This window comes from Odocoileus virginianus, chromosome 1 (assembly GCF_023699985.2).
Source record: "Odocoileus virginianus isolate 20LAN1187 ecotype Illinois chromosome 1, Ovbor_1.2, whole genome shotgun sequence".
NCBI lineage: Eukaryota > Metazoa > Chordata > Mammalia > Artiodactyla > Cervidae > Odocoileus > Odocoileus virginianus.
Genome location: NC_069674.1, coordinates 101,096,471 through 101,119,714, shown reverse-complemented (window position 1 = coordinate 101,119,714; position 23,244 = coordinate 101,096,471). Strand labels below are relative to the sequence as shown.

At 38.9% G+C, this 23,244-nt stretch overlaps 1 protein-coding gene across 1 annotated transcript in view; it reads right to left on the bottom strand.

The window, feature by feature from the left end:
- CALCR (calcitonin receptor) overlaps positions 1–23,244 on the bottom strand; it is a 107,155-nt gene that overhangs the window by 27,083 nt on the left and 56,828 nt on the right. Inside the window, exons 3-7 of the mRNA XM_070471532.1 lie at positions 16,096–16,176; positions 10,494–10,650; positions 9,609–9,719; positions 5,401–5,513; positions 3,111–3,202 (exon numbers count right to left, since the gene is read on the bottom strand). Of these exons, the coding sequence (XP_070327633.1) occupies positions 3,111–3,202; positions 5,401–5,513; positions 9,609–9,719; positions 10,494–10,650; positions 16,096–16,176 (554 nt within the window). The remainder of the gene's footprint in view (positions 1–3,110; positions 3,203–5,400; positions 5,514–9,608; positions 9,720–10,493; positions 10,651–16,095; positions 16,177–23,244) is intronic.

The window sequence follows — 23,244 nt, the reverse complement described above, 5'->3', positions numbered from 1 at the left end:
TTTCTATGATTTAAATCACTGAAAAAATTTTCCTTTATCTTGAAGAGGGCATAGAAGTTCAATTTTGTTCTTTCAAAATAACAAAGACTTTATATACATTTATACATTCATTCCCAACAGCACAGGGAACAATAACTCTTGTTTGTCTCAGAGTTACATAGTCCTGCCTTTTATCTTCTGCATGCTCAGAATAAAATCACATTAAGATTAGTGGCATGCCTTAATGATCTCATTCTGAGTAATGTCTCAGGATTTTTCACCAAGTATTGGCTGTTCTACAGGCTCCCATATATGCAGTAAGTTTAAATTCTTCTGCAGGCCTTCCTGGCCTGCTGGCTTGAGTAGGACACCTGCAGAGTTATTCCTTGTTATAGACCCTAGAAAGCACATTTTGCAAAATTAGGGTGAGATTTCAGTGGGATGATTGTGAATAGGGCATTAGGTCTCAGAAGTGGAGCTGGGTGTAACTTCTCATTTTGGTTTCATGAAAGTTTTATGAAATGGATTATTTGGATTTTGCTAAATAACTCAATCCTGGGCATGCAGAATTAAGCAAGGGAGTGATGATTAGATCCTGCTCAAGTTTCACACTGATGATGTCATTTAAGTACACAAATTGTAAAGCCTCCCATTATAATATCCAGTTACTATCACAAGGGTGATGTTGAGCGTTTGAAGAAAATCTAGAAAAATACTTCTAAAAGAGAAAAATGTTGTCATAGACCAGTTACCTTTTATTTTCACTATCATTTTGAATTTCTGAAATCCAAGTGTAAGAAAAAATGTGAAGAATCAGAAATGTACCTTATTTACTTATTTTTAGCCATGCTGCATGACTTGTGGGGATCTTAGTTCCCCAATCAGGGATCAAACCCATGCCCCTAGCAGTGGAAGCATGGAGTTCTAACCACCAGAAAATTCCCAGAAATGTACTTTAAGAAAAACAGATAGCCTGGATATTTTTAGTTTGGGGAAATTTAAGGTAAGATTAAGAACAAGTATAATATCAGACATGACTGCTTTTGGATTTGAATATGGTGTTCTTCATACCCTTGTCACCTCTTACTGTGTGTACCCTGGAGAACCAGGTATTTTGGTTTGTCTTCCCATCTTTGTATCCAGATTCTACCTTAATAAGACATGTTTTTCCTCCCAAGATTTAAGTTGCTCTTTAGTAGGTTCTTGAAAGAAAAGATGGTAAGGGCAAAAACTGGTGCTTCCTAGATCGTCTGCCCTCACACTCTCTCAAAGATTTTTACCAGATTAATTTTGCTTTGGGACTAACTGAAATTGAGAAATATTTCACTTTGCTTATGTGCTGCACTTCTAAACACCCATCTTTAGTGGTTTAATAGAGAAATAATTATTGAAAGAACATCCTTACTTTCTTTGCTGATTTGGTTCTCATAACTCATCACTCATTTAAGTGACAGGAAAAAAATGTTCACTTGATATTTTTTTTCATCTTCAAAGTCCTGCATACATTTAGTTGCACAGTTGCAAATTTGGGGCCTTTTCTTTGAATTTTCTTATGGTTATATTTAAAAAAAAATGAAAGAATATACTTTTAGTGATAGACTTTTTAATCAACGTTATATGAGAGCCATGGTGATATATTTTTTGCATTGTGGTCAAGCATAGTTGAAAAATGAACAGACATTCAAAGATTAATCATGCTATGTGTTTACTCTGCTATATCCTGAATCATTATAATTGAAAAAATTATTTTAATAATTAACCCCTCATGTCTTGTTGCTTTGTCAGTCTTCCTCCTGTTCAACCATATGTGGAAGAAACTTATTTTCTGCTTATTTATACTATCATTTGCTATTTAGTTAACAAAAAGTTGCTATTCAGTTATATTGCTTAGTCAACATAAATTTTGATGTATAAGATTAGACATATATAATATGTGATTATGATGTAAGTTATAGGCAAAGATTAAAAACAGGATCAAAGAAAAATAATACTTATGTTAAGGGTGTATTTACAAGTGATTCCTTGGTTTAGTTTTGTCTAGCATTATTATGGCAATATGTGAGCAAAAGTCAATTTAAGATTCTGTTATTGTGTATACAAATCATTATACATTTAATTATATCTCACATCTTTTAAGTGTGGAGAATTATTTGTAGTCTGTGTCTATGAGGTTTTTTAGTGATTTGTATAATGTCACTAAAAAAGTATCAGTGGAAGGAAATACCATGGTGGTGTAGAAGTTAGAATTCTCATGAAAGAGTAACATAGTGCGCCTCCTGACTTGGACCTATAGAAATGACAATACACTTAGGATGTTTTTAGGACCAAATTTAGCATGTGTTACTGTCTCAGATACATTGTGGTCATTTCTAACAATACAGAGTCAGTGTTTTAAATTCTCTATTAGTGTAAAATCAGTGTCTAAATCAGCTTAATCATTTTGCAATAGATAATGCAATCATTTGTATGGACACAACCTCCAAATAGAGACCCTCACTGGAATTTTGTTTCTTACAGTTCTTAGAAGAACATTTCAGTTAACAATGGGAGGGATGCAGGGGCAAGAATCTGACACTTGACAACAGGCCATCCTCTGCAAGAAACTGTCCTTGACTCTGGCTGAGTGCGTCAAGGCCAAAAGAGACTTCCTTTCGTGGATGCACATGATTGGAGCCTTCCCAGCCCACTTCTCTTCTGGCCCAATCCACTTACAATACAATTCCCAGTTAAGCAGGGTGTGTTTGAACTTGTGGCCGCGGCCTCCATATTTCAGAGTGGGGGTGAAAAAAAAAAGGAGGAAGATTCTTTCCTTAATGCTTCATGGCAGCTTAGCCACGGTAAGTGGAACTTGACCATGTTAAAGTAGTGTATCTACGGGCTCACAGGACTATTTCATTTTGGGAAGGAGGTATATTGCCTTTGAAAATTATATGAATCCATTCTATTTTTCCTCAAAGATAGGGTTCAAAAGCATATTTTTAATTAATTTCATTTTTCTTGCTACTCCAAGACTCCCAGTGTCACCTGTCATGTAATCTGCAGACTTTCTCATGCCCAACACTCTTGCAGAGTATACCACTTATTTTAGCACCTAAGAGAAAATACAAGGCAGATGGTATAAGTGTACGTACCTAACAAGCATGAAGATCGCCAGGGAAATCACCAAGGTGACCATCGACATCGAATGACCCACAATAGCCAGATAGTACAGAATGTATGCGCTCTAGAACCACACGAAGAAAAGCAAAGTAGTTACAAAGACAAATATATGAATAAATTACTATAGAAGAGGGGAAAAAGTAATGTAAATTGACAACTGTTTTTCTCCTTTAAAAGAAACTACTATAATTATAAATATTTCAGAGAATTAAATTATATCGAACTGTAAATTGGATTAATGGATTAACTATCATAACTGATATTATAAGAATATCAGTTAAACTAGAATATGAATGACATGGTGGGAAGAATATAAGACTGGGTTCGTCAGCGTGTTTTTTACTCAGAATATTGTCATTAAGTGTTTGTGTGACTCTCACAGGTCCAGTCACTTTACTTTCCCTGACTGCAGTAGTCCTCATCTTTAAAATAATGTGGTTGGACTAGACGATTTTTAAAGCAATTATATGCTGCTGTAAGGAATATCATTTAGACAGGCATGAAATACTGGATCTGAAAGGTTGTGAAAAGATGACCCAGGTAAACACTAACCACAAGAAAACTGGTGAAAAATTATAAAACTCTAGATGTTAAGTCAGGGTGACCCAGCAATATTAAATTTCTATGCACCTAATAATATAAACTCAAGCCACAGAGAGCATAAAGCAAAAACTGACAACTCCTAGTCATCAATGGAATGAACACAGGGAGGAAAAAATCAGTTTATAGATGTGAAGATTTGAACAACATGATCAACAGATTTTACTAATTCACATGCAATAAACACTGCACACAACATCTACAGAATACACATTCTTTTCAAAAGCACAAAGGACATCCAAATTGACGTATACTGGTCAGTAAAGCAAATGAATATATTTCAATTCAAATCTTAAGTTGGATATTCACTGACCATCATACTCTAGAAATCATTAATAAAAAGGTAACTCAAAAAATACCCTCATATTGTTAAAAAGTAAAAATGTATTTCTAAATGACCATTGGATCAATGAGGAACTCACAATGACATACCAAAACTTTTTGGATATCGATGAAGTTGTACACGGAGGGAAGTTTACAGACTAAAATGCATATATGAGAAGATCGCAAATCAATTACCTAAATTTCTATCTAAAGAAAATTAAACTTAAATGATAAAGATAACGAATATATACTGAGTGCTCAAAGACAAAACCTAGCTCTAAAAAATAATTTCAATACCTCTTAGCAAGACTGATCAAGGGGGAAAAAAAAGACCCAAGAGAGATGAAAAACTTGTACACAAAATGCTGTAACTGGCTTTGGTGCCCTCGGCCTATGCCGAGATGTCCCTCTAGTTATCTGGTCTCTAAGCTATCTGTTCATCTTGTTTAATTGTTTTTTATTCTGTTTTAATGACAGGAAAGTTTTCTATACTTGAAAGCTTTATAGAAAACAAAAGCACTGATGTGTTTGTAGCTTCCGACTGAGTAATTATTTAGCATACAGGCCTATCCTTGAAGGAAACAATAGGTTTCCTTTGCAGCCACCAGGACTGCCCAGAGAAGCCCTGTGTGACTCAATGCTGACCCGTGGTTTCCCCCAGCCCTGTGGGGACAGGAGGCTGGTGGCAGATTTGGTGAGCTTTTCAGATTTCTGAAGAACCTGAAGAAGGGGGTAGTTATCTACTCGCCATTTCCCGCCACCCGCCCCATTGGCTTAAATGTTTCTAAGCAGAGATAATAAAGCTATTTAACAGTAAGACACAAGAGGTAACAAATTAGAATGGATTTCCACAAAAAATAAACACTGGCACTCATATCAGTGGGCTGATGAGAAGCTCTATCCTTAAGAGTTTGTTCAAGGCTTGATAGTAAAACTGTCATGGACCTCTCGGGACAGAGAGTGGTCAATTAATTGGTAGCTGTTGACTTGCGGAGAACTCTAGTTCTGGAACCCTTCCAGAAGAGAACTGCTAAGGAAGTTCTTGAACATGCTGCCTGATGTCTGGCAGAGAAGGGAGCCCCATCATTTGCTCCATGGACACATTCCCTTGCCATAAATGGCCTGTTCCACACGCTCAGACTGAGTGCCAACCACGAAGTAAAGCATCGTTTTCTCCAGGCCACTCCCTAAACTCCCCAGCATTGACAGGCCATTATCTGATTTCCTTCTACAAAAGAGGCTGACTTCTTGGTAGTAGGTGTTTTACCATTAGGCATACACTTCTGTGTACAGATCATGGCATTCTCCTCCAATACTGAAATGTGCAATAGAACCTACCTGCATTTTCTCAGGAGTGAAAGCGTTGCACATGGTATAGTTGGACCAGGAAATGTTGCTCTCAGGATGCATGTACCAAACCCCATCTTCCTCACAATACTTGGTAACTTTTTCTGTTAGTGAAACAACTTATTACTATCTCAAAATTGCAAGAAGGAAAAACAATAAATTAAAGCTTAAGAGCCATTCCAAAGGGTCAATCACTTTATAGAACCTGAACGTGAGCAGAAGTCAATAGAGACAACCAGGAACCATGCATCACACAAGATGCTTCAATATGCATTGCTTCAATTTATCTTCAGCAAAGGCAGGTGAAGCACTGCCCCCTCCATTTTACACTGCCAAACTTATTCTGAGTTATTCACCTGTTTTTCTAGCTCTCCAAAGTGCCTCTGCAATGTGTGTATTGCCTTAGAGATCATAGGTAAATTGATAAATGGTAAATTGGTAAAATATGAAAGGAGATTTTATCAGTGTGTTTGTAACCCTTACATAGTTTTGATTTTTGATAATTTCACAGCAGTAATATTTTTGTAGCATTGTAGCATTGTAAAGGTGTAAAGCTTATGGAAAATCGTTTTACATATGACTTCTCATGTTTTTTTTTAAACACAAGAATATGGAAATCAGAATCATATACTAATATATGTTACTGTTTTAAAGGTTAAGGAAACGATTCATGGTAAAAAATGTATTTGGTGAATTATTACTGAGATTTGAAAACATTTAAAATAATTTTCTACTAGAAGTTTTGGTTAGTCAAATTAACATGCTACGAGCTAGTATGAAGATTATTTTATCTTTGGCAGTTTTTCAGGTAAAATTCACAATTTTTCATTGTATGGCTGAAACACACTACCAAATTCAGCACAAGATTTAAACTGAAAACAGTAGACTTGTTTGTATGTCTATGCCAACAGTGATTTAACATGGACCAAAAAACCCATTTTTTTCCCCAACAAAGGAGTTTTAAGGCACCTATTAGAATCATCTGTTTCCATATTAAGAAGCATTTTAAATTGTGAATTTGCTGTGACTGCCATTGGACAAAAATTATTTAAAGGACCACCACTGGAAACCAACGGTTTCCAAAGGGTCAGCATTAATCAGCAGAGAAAAATTGATGTTGAAAACGGGTCAATGACTTAGTTAACGATTTGCAATTTTAAAAAAGGGGTTTGTAATGCAGCATTTTATCTTTAACATCTTGTTAGGAAGTAGTTTTGTTTTCTTGAATGAATATAATTTGGTTTTTACAAAGTTACACAGCTACATAGGGCAATGTGTTCTATGGAGGAGGGTGATGCTCCTGAGAACCTTCCAATCATAGGCAGCACTGTAGTAAACATGTTTTATTTGGATTTAACTCGTCTGTGTGCGTGCACAGTTCAGTCATGTCCAACTCTTTTGCGACCCCTTGGACTATAATCTGCCCAACACCTCTGTCCATGGGATTTCGCAGCAAGAATACTGGAGTGGGTTGCCATTTTCTCCTCCAGGGGATCTTCCTGACCGAGGGATCGAACCCATGTCTTTCATGTCTCCTGCATTAGCAGGCAGATTCTTTACTACTGTGCTACATGGATCTAGCATTTCCTAGTTCTAACTGTTGCAGCTATCAAGAATTTGTCCTCTTCTGAGAGAGGGTGAGACAAATGGGGGGAGTAGCATTGATGTATATACACTAACATATGTAAATAGACAGCCAATGGGACTTTACTTTATGACTCAGGGAACTCAGAGTGGGACTCTGTAATCACCTAGATGGGTGGGAATGGTGGGAGGTGGAGGGAGTTCAAGAGGGAAGGGACATGTGTACATTACAGTTAATTCATGTGGATGTACGACAGAAATGAAGCCAATATTGCAAACAATCATCAATCAATCAAAAATAAATAATTATAAAAAAAAAAGAAATTGTCCTCTTCCACCTGGCCGATCTTTCAATATTTGACAGAAGGCTACGTCTCCTCTGACTTCCCTTTCTAAACCAAGCACCCTCATTCACACCACGCCTGCTGTCCCCTCAAGCCTGGAGCCTCTCTGCATGTGTTCAAAGGTTGGCATTTCCTCTGAAATAGTCCAAGTCTGGACTGTTCCATGAAGAGGGGAGCATGCTCCCTTCCTTCACATTGGGGAACTTTCTCCTGATTCTCAAACCCAGTCCTCAGAGATTCATGTGCCATTAGTCTCAAGAGATGCCAGACACCTGCCTTTATAAAAAGCTCACCGATTCCCAAGGATCTCGGGGTTGAGAATCACTGTCCTCAATCATACGCTGGCCACCTTGGCTCTGCCTCATTCCTGTTGATTGAGTGTTTGACTCCTGCCCTTACATCCCTCCTAACAGGGATTTGCTTTTTATACTCTAGCACTGTTCTTCAGCCTATCAAGCCTCATTCTGGAGAAGGAAGTGGCAACCCACTCTGGTACTCTTGCCTGGAAAATCCCATGGACAGAGAAGCCTGGTAGGCTACATTCCATGGGGTCACAAAGAGTCAGACACGACTGAGCGACTTCACTTTCTTTTCTATCTTTCTATCAGCCTCATTGGAATCTTAACACTGCTATTCACTCTCTCATTATCTACCTATCTTTTTGCCAAGCACTTTGTTTAAAAGGAAATCTCTGTCATTTCATTAAACTGTTGTGTGGATCATCCAGATACAGCTTTGGGTCAATGGTAAAGTACTTAAGAATTTAAGTTTGTTGAATACAGAGGTATTTAAGAATTGCCTTTCTTTCGAAGTGGGTTTGTTCCCCAGCTAAGAGGGTTCTATGTAAAAATCGGGCTGAAAAGATGGATCTATGCCTGGAAATCACTGTTTGGCTAACCCCAAAGTTGCCTTTTAGTTAATAATTGTAGCCACTTTGGCAACAGCCCATTGCTGCTTTGGAACTGGCCTCGCAGCCTCAATTGCAGAACAACTCTTTGTGCCAATCAGTTTCCTCTAATGCAGTCATCAGATCAAGACTGATGAAACATCATTTATCAGGAAGAGTCAGTAAAGACCTGGGGACCACCATCAAATAGCACCGAGTTAGGGTTTACAGGGAGGTAGTGATGAGCAGGGAAGAGCGATATGCTCTTTCTTCCTTCACATTGATTCTCTTAAATCAAAATGAGAATTCCTAGAAATGGCTGGCCTGAACTGGTTTTAGAAGTGTCCCACTGTAATTCCACTTCCATTATCTTCTCTCACTGGGGTCAAACTTGGTAACTCATTCTCGAAGGAAGCACGAAAGCAAGTCCCCCACCAGTGTGGCTAGACTGAAGCCTGAAGGAAAACCATGTTCTGGCTTGAAAGTTCTGAAAACCACTTCAACCTACATAAGTTTGTACAATGATTTAGAAATATTGTTTCTCAAATGCTTTTTTCATTTACTGAGAAAAGGGTTAGGTAGGAATTCAGAAGGCTTGGGTTCAGTTGTGGTTTTATATAAAATATTGTGTGAGTATAAAAGGAGATAATATATATGAAACTGTTTTGGAAAGTACAAAAACCAATATTCAATGAAAATACTCCTATGTTATTTTTATAATTACAGTGGCTTTGATGTTACTAATTAACACATCTGTTGGCTGTTCATGTGGGGCAGGGCATAGAGCTGGGTTAGTATGATCCATGTTAATAGTACCAGTCTTCTTTACTGAGCATATTTCAATCATCTGCTGTTGGAACAGAAATCTAGTAAATGTTTGGAGTTACCACCTTCTGATCTCTCTTCCCTACACATGATAGTTTTATATCATTTTCAACATTACAATCAAATTCCCATTATGCTTGTTCCACCAGCCCAGTACACACAAACCCTAGATCAACAATTTGCATAAGTCATCAAATGGGAAATAATTGAAAATTTTACAAAAACTTCAGCTATAAACAAAAACTGTTCAGTTTTAGAAAAAGTAATTGCAATGTTTATTAAAATTCAATATTAAATACTTAAAATATATAATTCTTTCATTTTCATTTAATATTTAATAGAATGTATGACCAACATGCACAACTGGTAATTGACTTAAAAAAAAAAGGTAGTTCACAATCTTTGTACAACTGGATATTTCATTTGTGGAAATGTTTCAGAATGTGCTAAACTGTAGAGACTATGATTTGATAGTATATTTTGCATCTGGTTTTCTTTTTGGAACTAGAATAATGCTAAAAGATTCATAGCAAAATATAAACTAAAAAGAAATACTCTACCTTCCACATCAAAGTCCGGAAAATAATCTGGGCAGTGCTGTTCGGCGAGCGTTCCAGCTGGTGTATCGTCCCAGCAGGCCCAGCCATCCCAGGTGCGGTTGCAGTACAGACCTGGCCATTTCGAAAGAAATTACACTGCAGTTATCAAAAACCACAGAATCCTCAGCGAGATTTAACAGGGCACAGACGGTTACTCAGGGGCTCTCCACTCGGGTGTGGAAACGTTAAAACAGCCGTAGCAGCAGCAGCAACAAAATAAAGTACTAACTTTTCCAACTACTAAGGGAGTTTCCTTTTTTTTGGTAGGATATTCTCCATTTGTTCCTCAAAAGGCTTACTTGTCATCTGTGTCGAATCTTTGCTCCAAAATCTCTCCTTTACAATATCTCCAGAAATGTCATGAAAGCAACCTTGTGAAAGTATATGCTCTATCGTGGGTGCATGCTCAGCTGCTAAGTCATGTCTGACTCTTTATGACCCCATATGACAGTCCTGTGGCCCACCAGGCTCCTCTGTCCATGGGAGTCTCCAGGCAAGAATACTGGAGTGGGTTGCCATGCCCTCCTCCAGGGGATCTTCCTGACCCAGGGATCGAACCTGGGTCTTCTGCATTGGCAGGCAGATTCTTCACTGCTGAGCCACCCCACTGGGCTGCTCTACTTAATTTTGTCTTAAGGGCAGATGTTAACCAAAAGCAGTCAGATGAACCTGAGCAAAGAAACTAGGCACGTCTGTGTCATAAAATACAGAAACATACCAAAGTGTGAAAGCCACTGTTAAAACCATTAGCATATTAAATGAATTGAGTTAACATATTTACCCATGGAAGTAAATAAGCCTTTACTAACGCTTGAAACACACACTCACATACAGCCTTCTTTTTACCTTCTCCTTGGTAGGGGGGTAACTTCTGCATTCGGTCAAAGCATTTGTGCTGTGCCTGCAACAGTCTCTGTTTTCCTAAAAGGAAGAGAAATGGCTCCGGCTCCAGGGTTGGAGAGTAGGTGGAATCTGAACTGGCAGGAAGAACCGGAAGTGGGCGCTGTATTAGACAGGAAATGGAGTTACTTATGGTAGAGATAGGGGAATACATGATGAAACAATCAAAAAGTATGAAAACATTTATTTCCCTCCTACAAGCAACAATTATGCACGGTCTCCACGTGGATTATTTATAATTTAAGTGTATTTATATTTCATCTATAAATTCTACCTAAAATTTTTCATATTTGCATTCATTCCATTCACACTGAAAATGTATACACCCACACAGACCCATGCACCTCTTTACAAGATTTTTAAAATTTTTATTATCAGTGTAAAGTTTAGAAATAAATAACCTGATTTCCAAAAAATATGAATATTAAATCAACTTTGCTTTCTTTGGTGCTCCTAAGAATCATGAATCATGTTATTCAAAGTAGACATATTAGTGCAATAAATAAATTTTAATTGGATTCTTTCAACTGATTTGTTTGTACTTAGATTGCACACACTGCCAAAAAATTTACCCCATTTATTCCACAGAACAAACAAAATATGTTCTTTTGAAATATTCTGCTTTGGATAATTGCCTTAATCTCTTTAAACTGGTTTCATCAGCAGATGACCTATACAAGATAATTCATTTTCACTGCTGAAAATTAATGTAAATCTTAAATATTTCTCCTAGTGCTTCTGAATTTTCAGTGCAGGCTGACATTATTTTGTCAGTCTGTTGGTTTTCATTACCATCATAGGTCCTATTAATCAAAGTTGTGTGTCTGTGTATGTGAAAAGATGGATGTCTGACAAATTGTCTTAAGTAGTGTTTAGGTAGATTTCAATTTCTTTTGTGGCTCTGATGTTTTTGATTGTGCTTGAATTGGATTTTTTTCATATCCATGTTATGCATAGGAAGTTTTTTGGAGAAGACTTGCAAGCATAAACCTGCATTGACTTCTGTTTTTCTGAAGTTAGAAATACTCCTGGCTTTCTATCACACCTGCTGAAACACTTTTAATTGGTCTTATTCTGTTTAAATTATTCTAAGATGGAAGTTTCCCCGATGTACTGATGGCAGAGATAGCATTATATACCTTTCTCTATCCTCCACAGTTGCTAAAATAAATATCCTTATTAAGTTGACTCATATACCCCAGGATATTCATGGTAGAGCCTCACTGTTTTCCAGCATATCTCACTGTGTAGACAGTGCATCCTGTCCCAGGAGATAGTCTATCACTAAAGGCTAAACAATAAAAATTCGTAGTGGAGAGAGAGCATGGAGCAAGAGTAGATGGGAATGAGTACAGATTCCAGGTAGAATTGGACTTTGAATAAACGTACTGTCTGCATAGGCAGAGAGGAGAGGGAAGGCTTTCTGGATGGAAGCAAGGCACACGGGTAAGCCCAGAGGAAGGAAAGCCATGTGTGAAATTGGACAGAAACCACCCTGGAGGGGAGCGTGTTTGAGGGTAAGAAATGAAATCCAGGAAAATCAGATAACACAGAGCCCTACGAAAACAAATACAAACCTTTGGGGACATGAAAGGCTCAAGGTATTTTAGCCAATATTTTAAAAGCATGATAAAGTAAAGATGTCTTGTAGTTTTTTGACCAGTGAAAGTTGTGAAAGGAGAGTTAGATATCAGATTAGAGCTGGGAAGGCCAGTCAGGCAGCTCAAGGCATGGACTACATCACCTTAAGATGGAACAAGAAACAGCAACTCAGCACTTTTTCAAATAATAAAAGCACTGAAGTATACCTGAAAAGGGATGGAGAATAAGAAGACTCAAATGGCCTAGATATTTTAGCCAATACAGCTAGGTTTAAAAAAAAAAAAAAGTGTCCTGAGAAAGAGAAGACATTAAGAAAGGAAAACCTTTCTTAGGGGAAAAGATAAGTTCTCCTTTGGACTGGATGTGGAGGTATCAGCAAGTCATCTGGGTAGAAATCACTTGCAAACAGAAGAGGATGAATATTTATTATTGTTGTAACATTATGGTTACAACTCTATATGAATGCTTATTGCAAATATAGTTGACACCACTCTAAGTGTTAGAATTATTTCTAATTTTAATGCCTCTAGAATTCATGACAGAAGAAATGAACAAACCAACAATGATGATTAAAGGTGTACACGTCCTTTATCAATGTGGATGAAAGCCATTATGTTGTAATAGAATGTCATATATAATTTTTTTCTGTCACTTATATTAGATATGATAGACACTAGGAACTATTTTGCTTAAGCCCAAAGTAACATTCTGAATTCTATTTTTAAACAGACTGAACAACCCATTAAATGCTCCTGTGTTAGTTGGAAATTCATGGAGGCCATGGGGAGGCAGTGTGTGCAAGAATAGCAAGTGGAAACCCTATACCTGTAGTTTTAATGACAACATTATTTGGTTTAATGCAGTCTTAAACACCAGTAATCATGGCGACATGACCATCTGAAAAAGTAGCTGTAGTTCATGTAGACGACAGTAGCATCTTATCATTCCTCCAATGTTGAAACAAAACTCCAGTGAACTTCCTGTAACATGGTTCAACGGAGACTGTTTCAACACTGAGGGAATGAGCAATTAGAACTTCTGTCCTCAGGGGGCCATAATAATCTGAGTCCGCTGCTGGTCTGGTTCATGTTTGAGCACTGACAAAGCAGTTTTTCCAGTGGTAGCTGAATGTTTCACTGATTTTCTTCTGAAAATAACATACAAGTTGAGGCATCTGCTATATATGTATACATGACATATATAACCATTATATCTATGTAATCCCAGTCATGGTATTACTACTGCTGAAAAATAACATGCAAATTTCATCAGGTTCATTGAACATATTAAACTGTTTGCTGATGATTTCAGAGATAAAAATTGCTAGTGAGGTGGTACAATTTTCAGCAGTAAAGAGGGAAAATATAAACAGTAGTGATTAAACCACCAAAGTGGTGTGAAAACAATATTCCACTTATCATATGTGTTATGTTTATTCTATGTGTTTGTGGAATGTAAATATATAATTTTATGCTCACATGAAGATAGCAATGAGACGTGCAGGACATGTTGCTTTTCTGAATAAAGACTGAAATTCGAAGTTTTGCATTCAAGCCATCTTGCATGATGCTTCCAAAATCAAACAGAAAAACACCTTAATTGTTGTCCTATGCAGCAGTTTAGTCGCCGTATATGTGATGTCACTCCTAAAGGTTCCAGTAGATGGCGCCACACATACGACCACCAAGCTGCCACTGACAGCTGTAGTCCGCAGAGGAAACATCACTTTCCTTTACTGTGAATGCCTTCCACATGCCAGGCACCGTCCTAGGTTCTGAAGAGTCAGCAGTGAGAACAAACTGGCAAGGTCCCTGCCCTCGTGGGGCTTACATTCTAGAAGGTTCCATCCACACTAGTCATGGGGTCTAGAAGTAAAGCAATCTGCTTTGACTGGCTGTGTGTTGAAGCAGTTCCTACGTTGATGTAAGACAATCAACTTGCTTGTGTGTTACAGGTGGTTTCCAGGAGAATAGAGAGAACAAGAAAAGAGCAGTTCTGTGTAGAACTTTAGAAATGGTCCAAAACTACCGACTGTGGGGATCCACGCTACTGGCTTGAAGGCCGTTTCTACAGACTGTCACAGACAGACCTGTTCCAATGGGAATATGAATCCAGAATTCACAAGTTGATGTGACCAACTTTCCATGTCACTGTTCTTGGCAATGAGAATGTCTATGTTAGGATGATTTGTAGTTTTACTTGTACTTTTCAAAGTCAAGGATAAAATGGAGGTCTGCCAAGCGTTAGCTCTGCTTCTTCCAGATGGGATCAGATGCCTGACTATGTACCTTCTACCTAAGCATTATATAAAACTCCTGTATGTATCATAAGGGGCTTCCCAGGCGGTGCTACTGGTAAAGAACCCACCTGCCAGTGCAGGAGACTAAGAGACCTGGATTGGATCCCTGAGTCAGGAATTTCCTGGAGCAGGAGATGGCAACCCACTCCAGTATTCTTGCCTGGAGAATCCCATGGACAGAGGAGCCTGGTGGGCTACAGTCCACGGCGTCATGAATTCAACACAAATAGGGAAACACAGTTAGATGAACAACAACAAATGCTTCTCAGACAAGCCTACTTTCTCTGCGTCTTCCTCATTGTTGTTGTGATCACTGTCATCATCCTCACTAGCATCTTCTGAGCACTACGTGCCAAGCATTGTTCTAAGCCTATTGTGTTACTGCACAAGAAGAGAAAGTGATAAGAAGAGACAGTGGGTGCTTTTGGTAAATGTAGATAAAGCTAAGGGAATGTGGTGACCCAAACTGATAATTTTTAAAGACCATTTGGAAATCAGGTTGCTAGAATTCAGTAAATATATTGGTAGTGGTTTTTCCTAATAATGTATCTAAGAAGTGACATTTTAGAGTAATTAATGTCATGAAAAAATTTCCTTTCCTCTGAAGAACATTAATGTGGAACATAATGAGTGTTTTAGAAGAAAACTGATATATCAGAATTTTTATGGACAAATCCTCCAGATCAAATAAATAATCCAAATGCAAACAGAAGCAAAATTTCTGTTTGTCCCAGTGAAGACCTCATAAAGCCATTGAAGTGCCCTGTGCAATCATGCTTGCTAGTAAAAAGATGCCTACAAACCACAAGGCACCTATCATGCACATGCAAATATATGAAATTCTTTCAATCTTTGAATTTTAAAATGTACTAGGTAAGAGTTTTTAAAAGGTGAGCTTTTTTAAAAAAACACACCAAAAGTTATGTAGTCTTTGTTAAAAGACTTTGTTTAGTCTTTCTAAAAAAAAAAAAGATGATTGGATAATATTCAAACTATCTTATTATCTAGTAGTTACTTTATCATTTCTTCTATCAATGTCTAGTTACATGATTTGTGAAGCAAAATTCAGAAATATTCACATATAGTTGATCACATAGGATTTCATTTCAGATATGAATAACAATATCAATATGAATTAAATATACCAATCTCTCTGCATCTATAGAATATGACATAAGGCTTAGACATTTACAGACAAAAGAAAATATTCCAATAGTTTCTACAATATTCTTGTTTAAAATTTATTTCCAATGGCATGAAGATACATGCATTTCCAAGTACTGGATTACTTTTAGCAAATTATATTGTACTTTATCTGAAGATTAAAATAACACAGCTGTCTTACATAATAAAATAAACTGTCCTCATTCAGGCAGGTACAGAAGGAAGGACTACATTAGCAATTATTCCCATAAACTTTGATGTGTAACATTATAAAATGTAAATCCCCTTAAAATTAAATTGACAGGCATAGAATGTTAGTAATAGTTTTCCTTGAATAATGTAAAGAGGAGATTTGTTAACAAAATATTAAAGAAAATTATAGTTTGTCTTCTGGAGAACGATGTCTATTCTTGCTCAATTATACTCCACCTTACTGTTTCAGCATTCTTGATTAACATAGCTTAAAATAACTGTTTCACTTACATTCAAGAAGATGAAGAGGGTCAAGCACCAGCGGGTAAGTGTGAACTTCATTTTGGGCCTTTGAAAACGGTCTTTTAAGACCTAAAAAATATAAAAGTAACAAAGACATTAAAATTAATGTAGCTCTAATATTGCCTGTGGCCTTTTTCTCCCCTGTCAATCTGACTTGAAGATCAGTGTCCCAAGACACCCCAAATAAAATCCATGTAAAGTAAGAACAGTATGCTTGACATACATATACACACTATAATGTGTAAGAGAGATAACTAGCAGGAAGCTGTGTATAAGACAGGTAGCCCAGCCTGGCGCGCCGTGACGACCTAGAGGGGTGGGATGGGCAGGGGCAGGGAGGCTCAAGGGGCAGGGGATATATGTATACATATGCATATAATTATGGTTATGACTGATTCACATTGATGTAAGGCAGAGACCACCACAACATTGCAAAGCAATTATTGTCCAATAAAAAGAAAGATACAAAAAAAGAGAACCGTATTTTCATGAGGCGAATGCAACTGCATGTTTCATTGCCCTTTCTGTCAACCTGGAGAGACTGTTGTCTGGTTGTTGTCTAAAGTTCTCCCATTAAGGAATTCTTGAGCCCTCTTTACATGTCAGGACCACAATAAAAGATTCTGAGAAATCAAGAGCAATCAGTGTGGACTACAATTAACACATGACATCAAAAGAACTGCTGAAAATTTCGCTGGAAACATCCACAAAAAAGTCACTTCTATGGGCATGAATAAATAAAATTTGTGCTTTGTAAAGGACTAATAGCCATGCCTTCTGGGTAATCAAAAGCCAACTCTTATTTAAATAGTTTATTTAGAGCCTTGACTATTTTTCTTTCCTACAAATTCTTCAAGTTTCAAGTTGCTATTAAGAATAAATTTCTTCCACAGTAAGACTTGTGTTTGTCACCTAACAGCTTGCCAGTCCTGCTCAAGAGCACAATAGTCAGAAATAGGCTGCTTTGTCACAAACAAACAGTTTTTCATTTCCCTGCAGATAATTTTATACATGGAAAAATAAAGGGGTGAAAAAAATTTTACACGCAAACATTTCCTTTCTTCAGTGGGATTTGTGTGAAAACTGTTTCAAATAGGGGTGAGTGGTTATAATTGCATCTAGTGCTGTATTGATTGTACCACTCTCAGATTTTACATATTCTGGTTGGACTTAGTATCCACACTGTGTGCCTTTGGGCTGTACCCTGTAGCCCTGTAAGACTTCAGACTGAAAAAAGGGCCTGGAGACGATGGTGGAAACATCAACTGCTTACTGGAGAGGGGATCTTAAGCTAAAGGTCCTGGAACAAATCCCACCATTGTCAGCAAATAGCAGGCAGGGTGTGGCAGCAATCTTTGCTACTTGGGGGAGAAAGAGGCTACCATTTATGGGGGGAATTTACATCAGGGTGGCTCAGTTACCAGGGAAACGAGCAGCTGGGGCAGGGAGCAAGCACATGGGCAGTCACTAATTAGGCCTATAATTAAGAGGACTGGAGTCACTTGAGAGAAACAAAGCCTGGTCCAGCAGGGATGAGTACAGAGCAAGAGGGCAGCCATCTTGAGTGGCCTGACCATACGCTCCATCCCTACATACCCTGCAGGATTCTTACAATCTTGGCCTACCCCTTTTCTGTGATATCGCTGGGCTCAGGCATAAAGAGTCTCGCTGCAACCAAACACCACGCATGCAATACAGGTAACAGCTGCCAAGAGGCGGGCAAACTTGGGGCCAGGGGCTTTTCAGGTCAACTTTCATCTGGAAGTCCAGCTGAGGATAACAGCATCATCTCACTACAACAATGCGTGCTCAGTCAAGTCCGACTCTGAAACCCATGGACTATAGCCCACCAGTATCAGAGGGACCCAGTAATCAAATTCACTTCACAGTGAGGTCACTACTGTCTCCCAGCCCATGAACAGACTCCCTCCACTTGGACTAAGGAGGGAGTTTAAGATGTTCAGCAGGCCCAATAGAGGGGAGATATGACCATTAAGCAAAATACAAGCAGTAAGAGCATTCTGAGATACCACCCCTGCTGTGGTTTTTGTCTTGGTCTGCAGTATGATCCCACCTGTCCAGCCCTAGTTCCCAGAGCTGGTGCCGAATACCAGAGAGACAGTATAATGGACCAAGGGTTAAGATGATGGTGCCCTAATTAATTCCTTTAGTAGTTTCAGGTGGGGCTGAGTAGAAGACAGGTGAAGCCTTTAAACTCCTTTCTAATATTATTCCCCATGAGGAAGCAAACCCAAACCACCGGGGCCGTACCTACCAGCCCCGGGGTGATTTATAATGTGTTCTTCTGGGGGCAGATCCCGTGGCAAGAGCAAAACCAAGCTTTTGTCCTGACCGACCACTGGCAGCAGTCCTCAGGTGGTCAACAGTTGAACTTGGATGGTGGTGACCAGTTGCCTCTGGGTTAACATGGCATAAACACTGGAGTGGTTGCTCCTGGGACGTGTTCACATGTGGACAGTTTTCCCATCTCAATTGTCATGACGTAGTCCCTTCATCCTTTCACTCAGCCTGTAGGGCAGTGGAAATGCTAGTGTGTAGCATCTGTATTGGCCTCTTCCTGACCTTGGTGGCCATTTTGCATTGCTCTAGAGCCCCAGTGGGCCTTTGTAACACCTGGCATCTGTTCTGGGGCTTCCCTAATAGCTCAGTTGTTTAAGAATCTGGCAGCAATGCAGGAGAACCCAGTTCGATTCCTGGGTGGGGAAGATCCACTGGAGAAGGGATAAGCTACCCACTCCAGTATTCTTGGGCTTCCCTTGTGAGTCAGCTGGTAAAAACTCCGCCTGCAATGTGGGAGACTTGGGTTCGATCCCTGGGTTGGGAAGATCCTGGAGAAGGGAAAGGTTACCCACCCCAGGATTCTGGCCTGGAGAATTCCAAGGACTGTATAGTCCATGGGGTTGCACCTGTTGTAACACGTTGTGGACTACACATAGCTATTGTCCCATTATGCAGTATTGTTGCTCTGCCCACTTCCATAGCAGGAACCAGAAGCCCAAGGGTATTTTGCAGTTGACACTGGCCCCAAGCCCTTCTGGTTAACTGGCCACCTCCAACTCACGAGCCTGGCCCTGAGTTAACACTCCTAAAGCCGGTGTCTATAGCTGTTTAGGGCTGGTGGTTGGGCGTATGCTTGTCTTACTTGACCAGCTAACATCCAAGTATTTGATAGATAATCCATGTGCTTACACTTTGTCTGTATTCTTTAGCCATCCCCACACAGTCAGAAGAGCCAGGAGCATGGGACAGCTACCTTTAAACTTGTAAGAGGCTCTGAGGTTAGCAGGAGATCATCAGTTTAATGGAAGAGAAAGACATCTTTCATCTCTCACGGTGGTCAGCTCCCCAGGGCCACACATGCTGGTGGATCGCCTCCTCAGATCACTTCCTCAACTTTCACACCCCATCTTTATTTTCTGACATCTTGAGGCTCACTGGAGTTTCTTTATCTCTTGGCTGCCTCACCAGTGGTGGCTGTAGTTCACTGAGTCACTCAGTCATGTCTGACTCTTTGTGACTCCATGGACTGGACTGTAGCACCCCAGGCTTCCCTGAGCCTCAATATTTCCCAGAGTTTGCTCACACTCATGTCCATTGACTTGATGATGCCATCTGACCATCTCATCCTCTGTCGTCCCCTTCTCCTCCTGCCTCCAATCTTTCCCAGCATCAGGGCTTTTTCTAATGAGCCGGCTCTTCACATCAGGTGGCCAAAGTATTGGAACTTTGGCATCAGTCCTTCCAATGAATACTGAGGGTTGATTTCCTTTGGGATTCAGAGAGGGCTGCACTTCGTAGGCCTGCAAGCCTTGTAGTTGCCCAGCCTCGGGACCCATGAGCCACAGGAGACAGCAACAGAGACTCGGGTGTTTACTGGATGTGGGCTCTGGAGTGACACCGCCTGCAGTAGCAGGCAGGCAGGCAGGAGGGGCAGCAACCTCCATTACTAGGTGGGGCAGCGGGGCGGGGAATGAGGCTACCATTTAAAGGGGAACGGACGTCATGTTGTTCGGTTACCATGTTGGTTTGGTTGCCAGGGAAACCAGCAGCTGGGGCAGAGGGTGACCATATGGACAGTTACTGATTAAGTCCTGTCATTCAGGGAGTTGGATATGCATGTGAGAGAAGCAGGGATGTACAAAAAGCAAGAAAATAACCATCCTGAGTAACCTGACCGTACAGTGCTCAACATACTTTTCCTCCCTCCCCCCAAAGTAAATTGTATTCAATTTACATATTAGTATGCCAGGAAACTCAGAATGTACATTGTAAGTTTCAAGTGTCACACACTGATCATTACCCATTGTCTTTGATTGACTTCAAGCCCACTAGTAAGTTAAAAGCATACATATATGTGTCAGGGCTTCCCTGGTGGCTCAGTGGTACAGAATTCACCTGAATATGAAAGTCCTACGATTCCACCCCTGAGAGAAGCGGGATGTATGTATTTAAGTCAAACTTTAAAGTATTTAGGTAGAATTCAATGGCATACAAGCATTAAAACAGTCTATAAAGACCCACAGGAATTTAAAACTCTAGGTTTATGATTTTAGTCTTCCCATACATGTTATTGTGTCCTTTTACACACTATTGAAAAGATTCTCTTTTAGAAAAAAATACGCCTGATTTGATTAGATGATGGAACTGGAAGGGATTCTAGAATTCAAGTTTTCCGAATTTTTAACTGAAAACCTACTGAAATGATTTCCCTTAAATTGATTAGAAAGTTAGTGAGAGAGCTCTGGTGAGCCTAAATTATGGGCCCCCAAACTAGTATACACTCTAATTTACTCTCTTGTCTCACATCAAAATTTTCCCTAGTTGGGTTCAATCTTCTGCCAGTGAAACTTCTAAGGCTGTGTCTAGTTGGAATAGATGGAACCCACGACCATAGTTTATTCTCTTGCTCAGTTCAATTTCTCTTAATTACCTTTAGGAATTCTGTTTGGCCCCGATCTCAAGGATATCTTGAGGTAGAAGGTGCTTAGCCCCAGAACAAATGGGTTAAAGAAAGAAATGACCTGTGGTTTTATTCAAAATATTTAACAATTGTTGCTACTTAAACATCCATCAGTCAGAATAATTGCTGGCTGTTAACCACAGGTGCTGTTACACTAATGCTCAGCAGCTGTAAACCAGCCCAGGCTTCTCTATTTCCCTTTCTTCCATAGCTCTGCTACCCACTATGTATATACCTCCACATTTGTAATTGCAGAAATGGAGTTGGGGTGGAAAAAGGCAGAAAGCACTACATCTTCTTTTTAATAAAAAAAATTTAAAATGTAAAATTTCTGATTCTAGTGATGAGGAATATTTTCTTTTATTTTTTAATTTAAAAAAATTATACAATTTTATAGGTTACTTTCCATTTACAGTTATTACAAAATATTGGCTATATTCTTTATGTTGTACGATACAAGAAAGCACTTCTTGTATTTATAAATTCACTCATTAAACATTACTGAGTCAGATGCATTTCTTGCTCTTATGAACCATTACACACTACAGAGAATGAGTGGGACCTACTCTTATGCACCCACAATTCTGAGATTCCACACAAAGATATTCAACCTTACAAGGGACAATGTTGCCCTTGTATTTCCAATTCCAGTAGCATATATTTACTAATACTGAAAAGTGCCATCAAATGTAATTTAATCATTACAAAGCTTTCCTTTTCTTATTAAATTATTTAAGGAGCCATTTCCCTGAAATTTGAGCACCTTGGAAATGATCCTTTTTGCATGGCAGTGTGAACAGTTCAAAAGTTTCTATAAAGTTAGCTCGATTCCCAGGGGAAAAAAAAAACAGAGATTAAGCAGGATTAATGATATCAGGGATGGTCAGCCTAGTTGGATGGCTAAATGTAAGCCATGATGATGTAAATAGTTGCCATCATAGCAATTGTTTCCCACCATGACCCTAATATGATCTAAAGGACATATATCTTAATTGATGGTATCCAAGTCAATTTCAGCGTGGCAACCCAATATTTCAGGTGAAGAGAACATTTTGCCACCTGCTTTATTACAGAAAACTTGGTATTTGTGAAGAACTTGCTCATGACTCACTTTGCCAGTTTGCTTTAAAAAAAATTCAGTATATAAAGAAGTTAAGGTACAAAAATAAGACTTATTCAATCATTTAACTAATTTAATTAAGAACACCAACGAAGCAATCTTGATGAATGTTATTTGGTTTGGGGATGCAGGTTCTGGGTTTTATTCAGTCTTGCTAATATGAATGTTCCCTGTGGTGTAGCTTTGGAGACAGAAGAAGAAAACTGTTTGGTGCTGCTTCCAATCTGTCTTCCAGTAACAGGAAGTATAATTTTAAAAATGTTTGACAATAATTCCCCAAAGGAATACTCCATAAATTGAAAGAAGGCACTTAGACCAAAGAGAGTGCCATTTCAGCAAGGACCATTCTGTATAATTAAAGCTCTGTTCATGACACAATAGCAAGTTGCAATTTAAAAAAAGAGTTAGGACTAATTAGCAATACATTTCAGACATAATGTCTGATGATCTTTCTAACTGCATCCCTTAAGAGTGCCCTGATGGTGATTAGGTATTAAAAATATATTTCACAAATGTAATTACCAAACTATAAAGGGAAACGAATCTCAATGGCCAATGAAAACACCAGTCATAATAAACTGATAAAAACAACTGACAAAACACAAACAAAGGCAGAACATGTTGAGATATTACAGAAAATGGCCCAAAATTTCCATTTTGCTTATCACCATTTTGCTTTTTTTTGGAAATTCCCACTAGCAGGGGAAGAACACAACAAATTCTTACAATTTCAGCATTGCAATCCTAGTATACACCATCATTGTGACCTCTGAATAGAAGGGGGTGGATGTGTGTGCTAGTTGCTCAGTCGTGTCTGACTCTTGCGACCCCATGGACTGTAGCCCATCAGTCTCCTCTGTTCACGGGGTTCTCCAGGCAAGAATTCTGGAGTGGGCTGCCCTTCTCTTCTCCAGGGGAATCTTTCCAAACCACTGCAGGCAGATTCTTTACTGTCTGAGCTACCAGTGCCAAACAACAAATATTCTGTTTAATAATACTGTTTAAAGAGGGGAAGATACTTTCTTTCTTTGGAGAA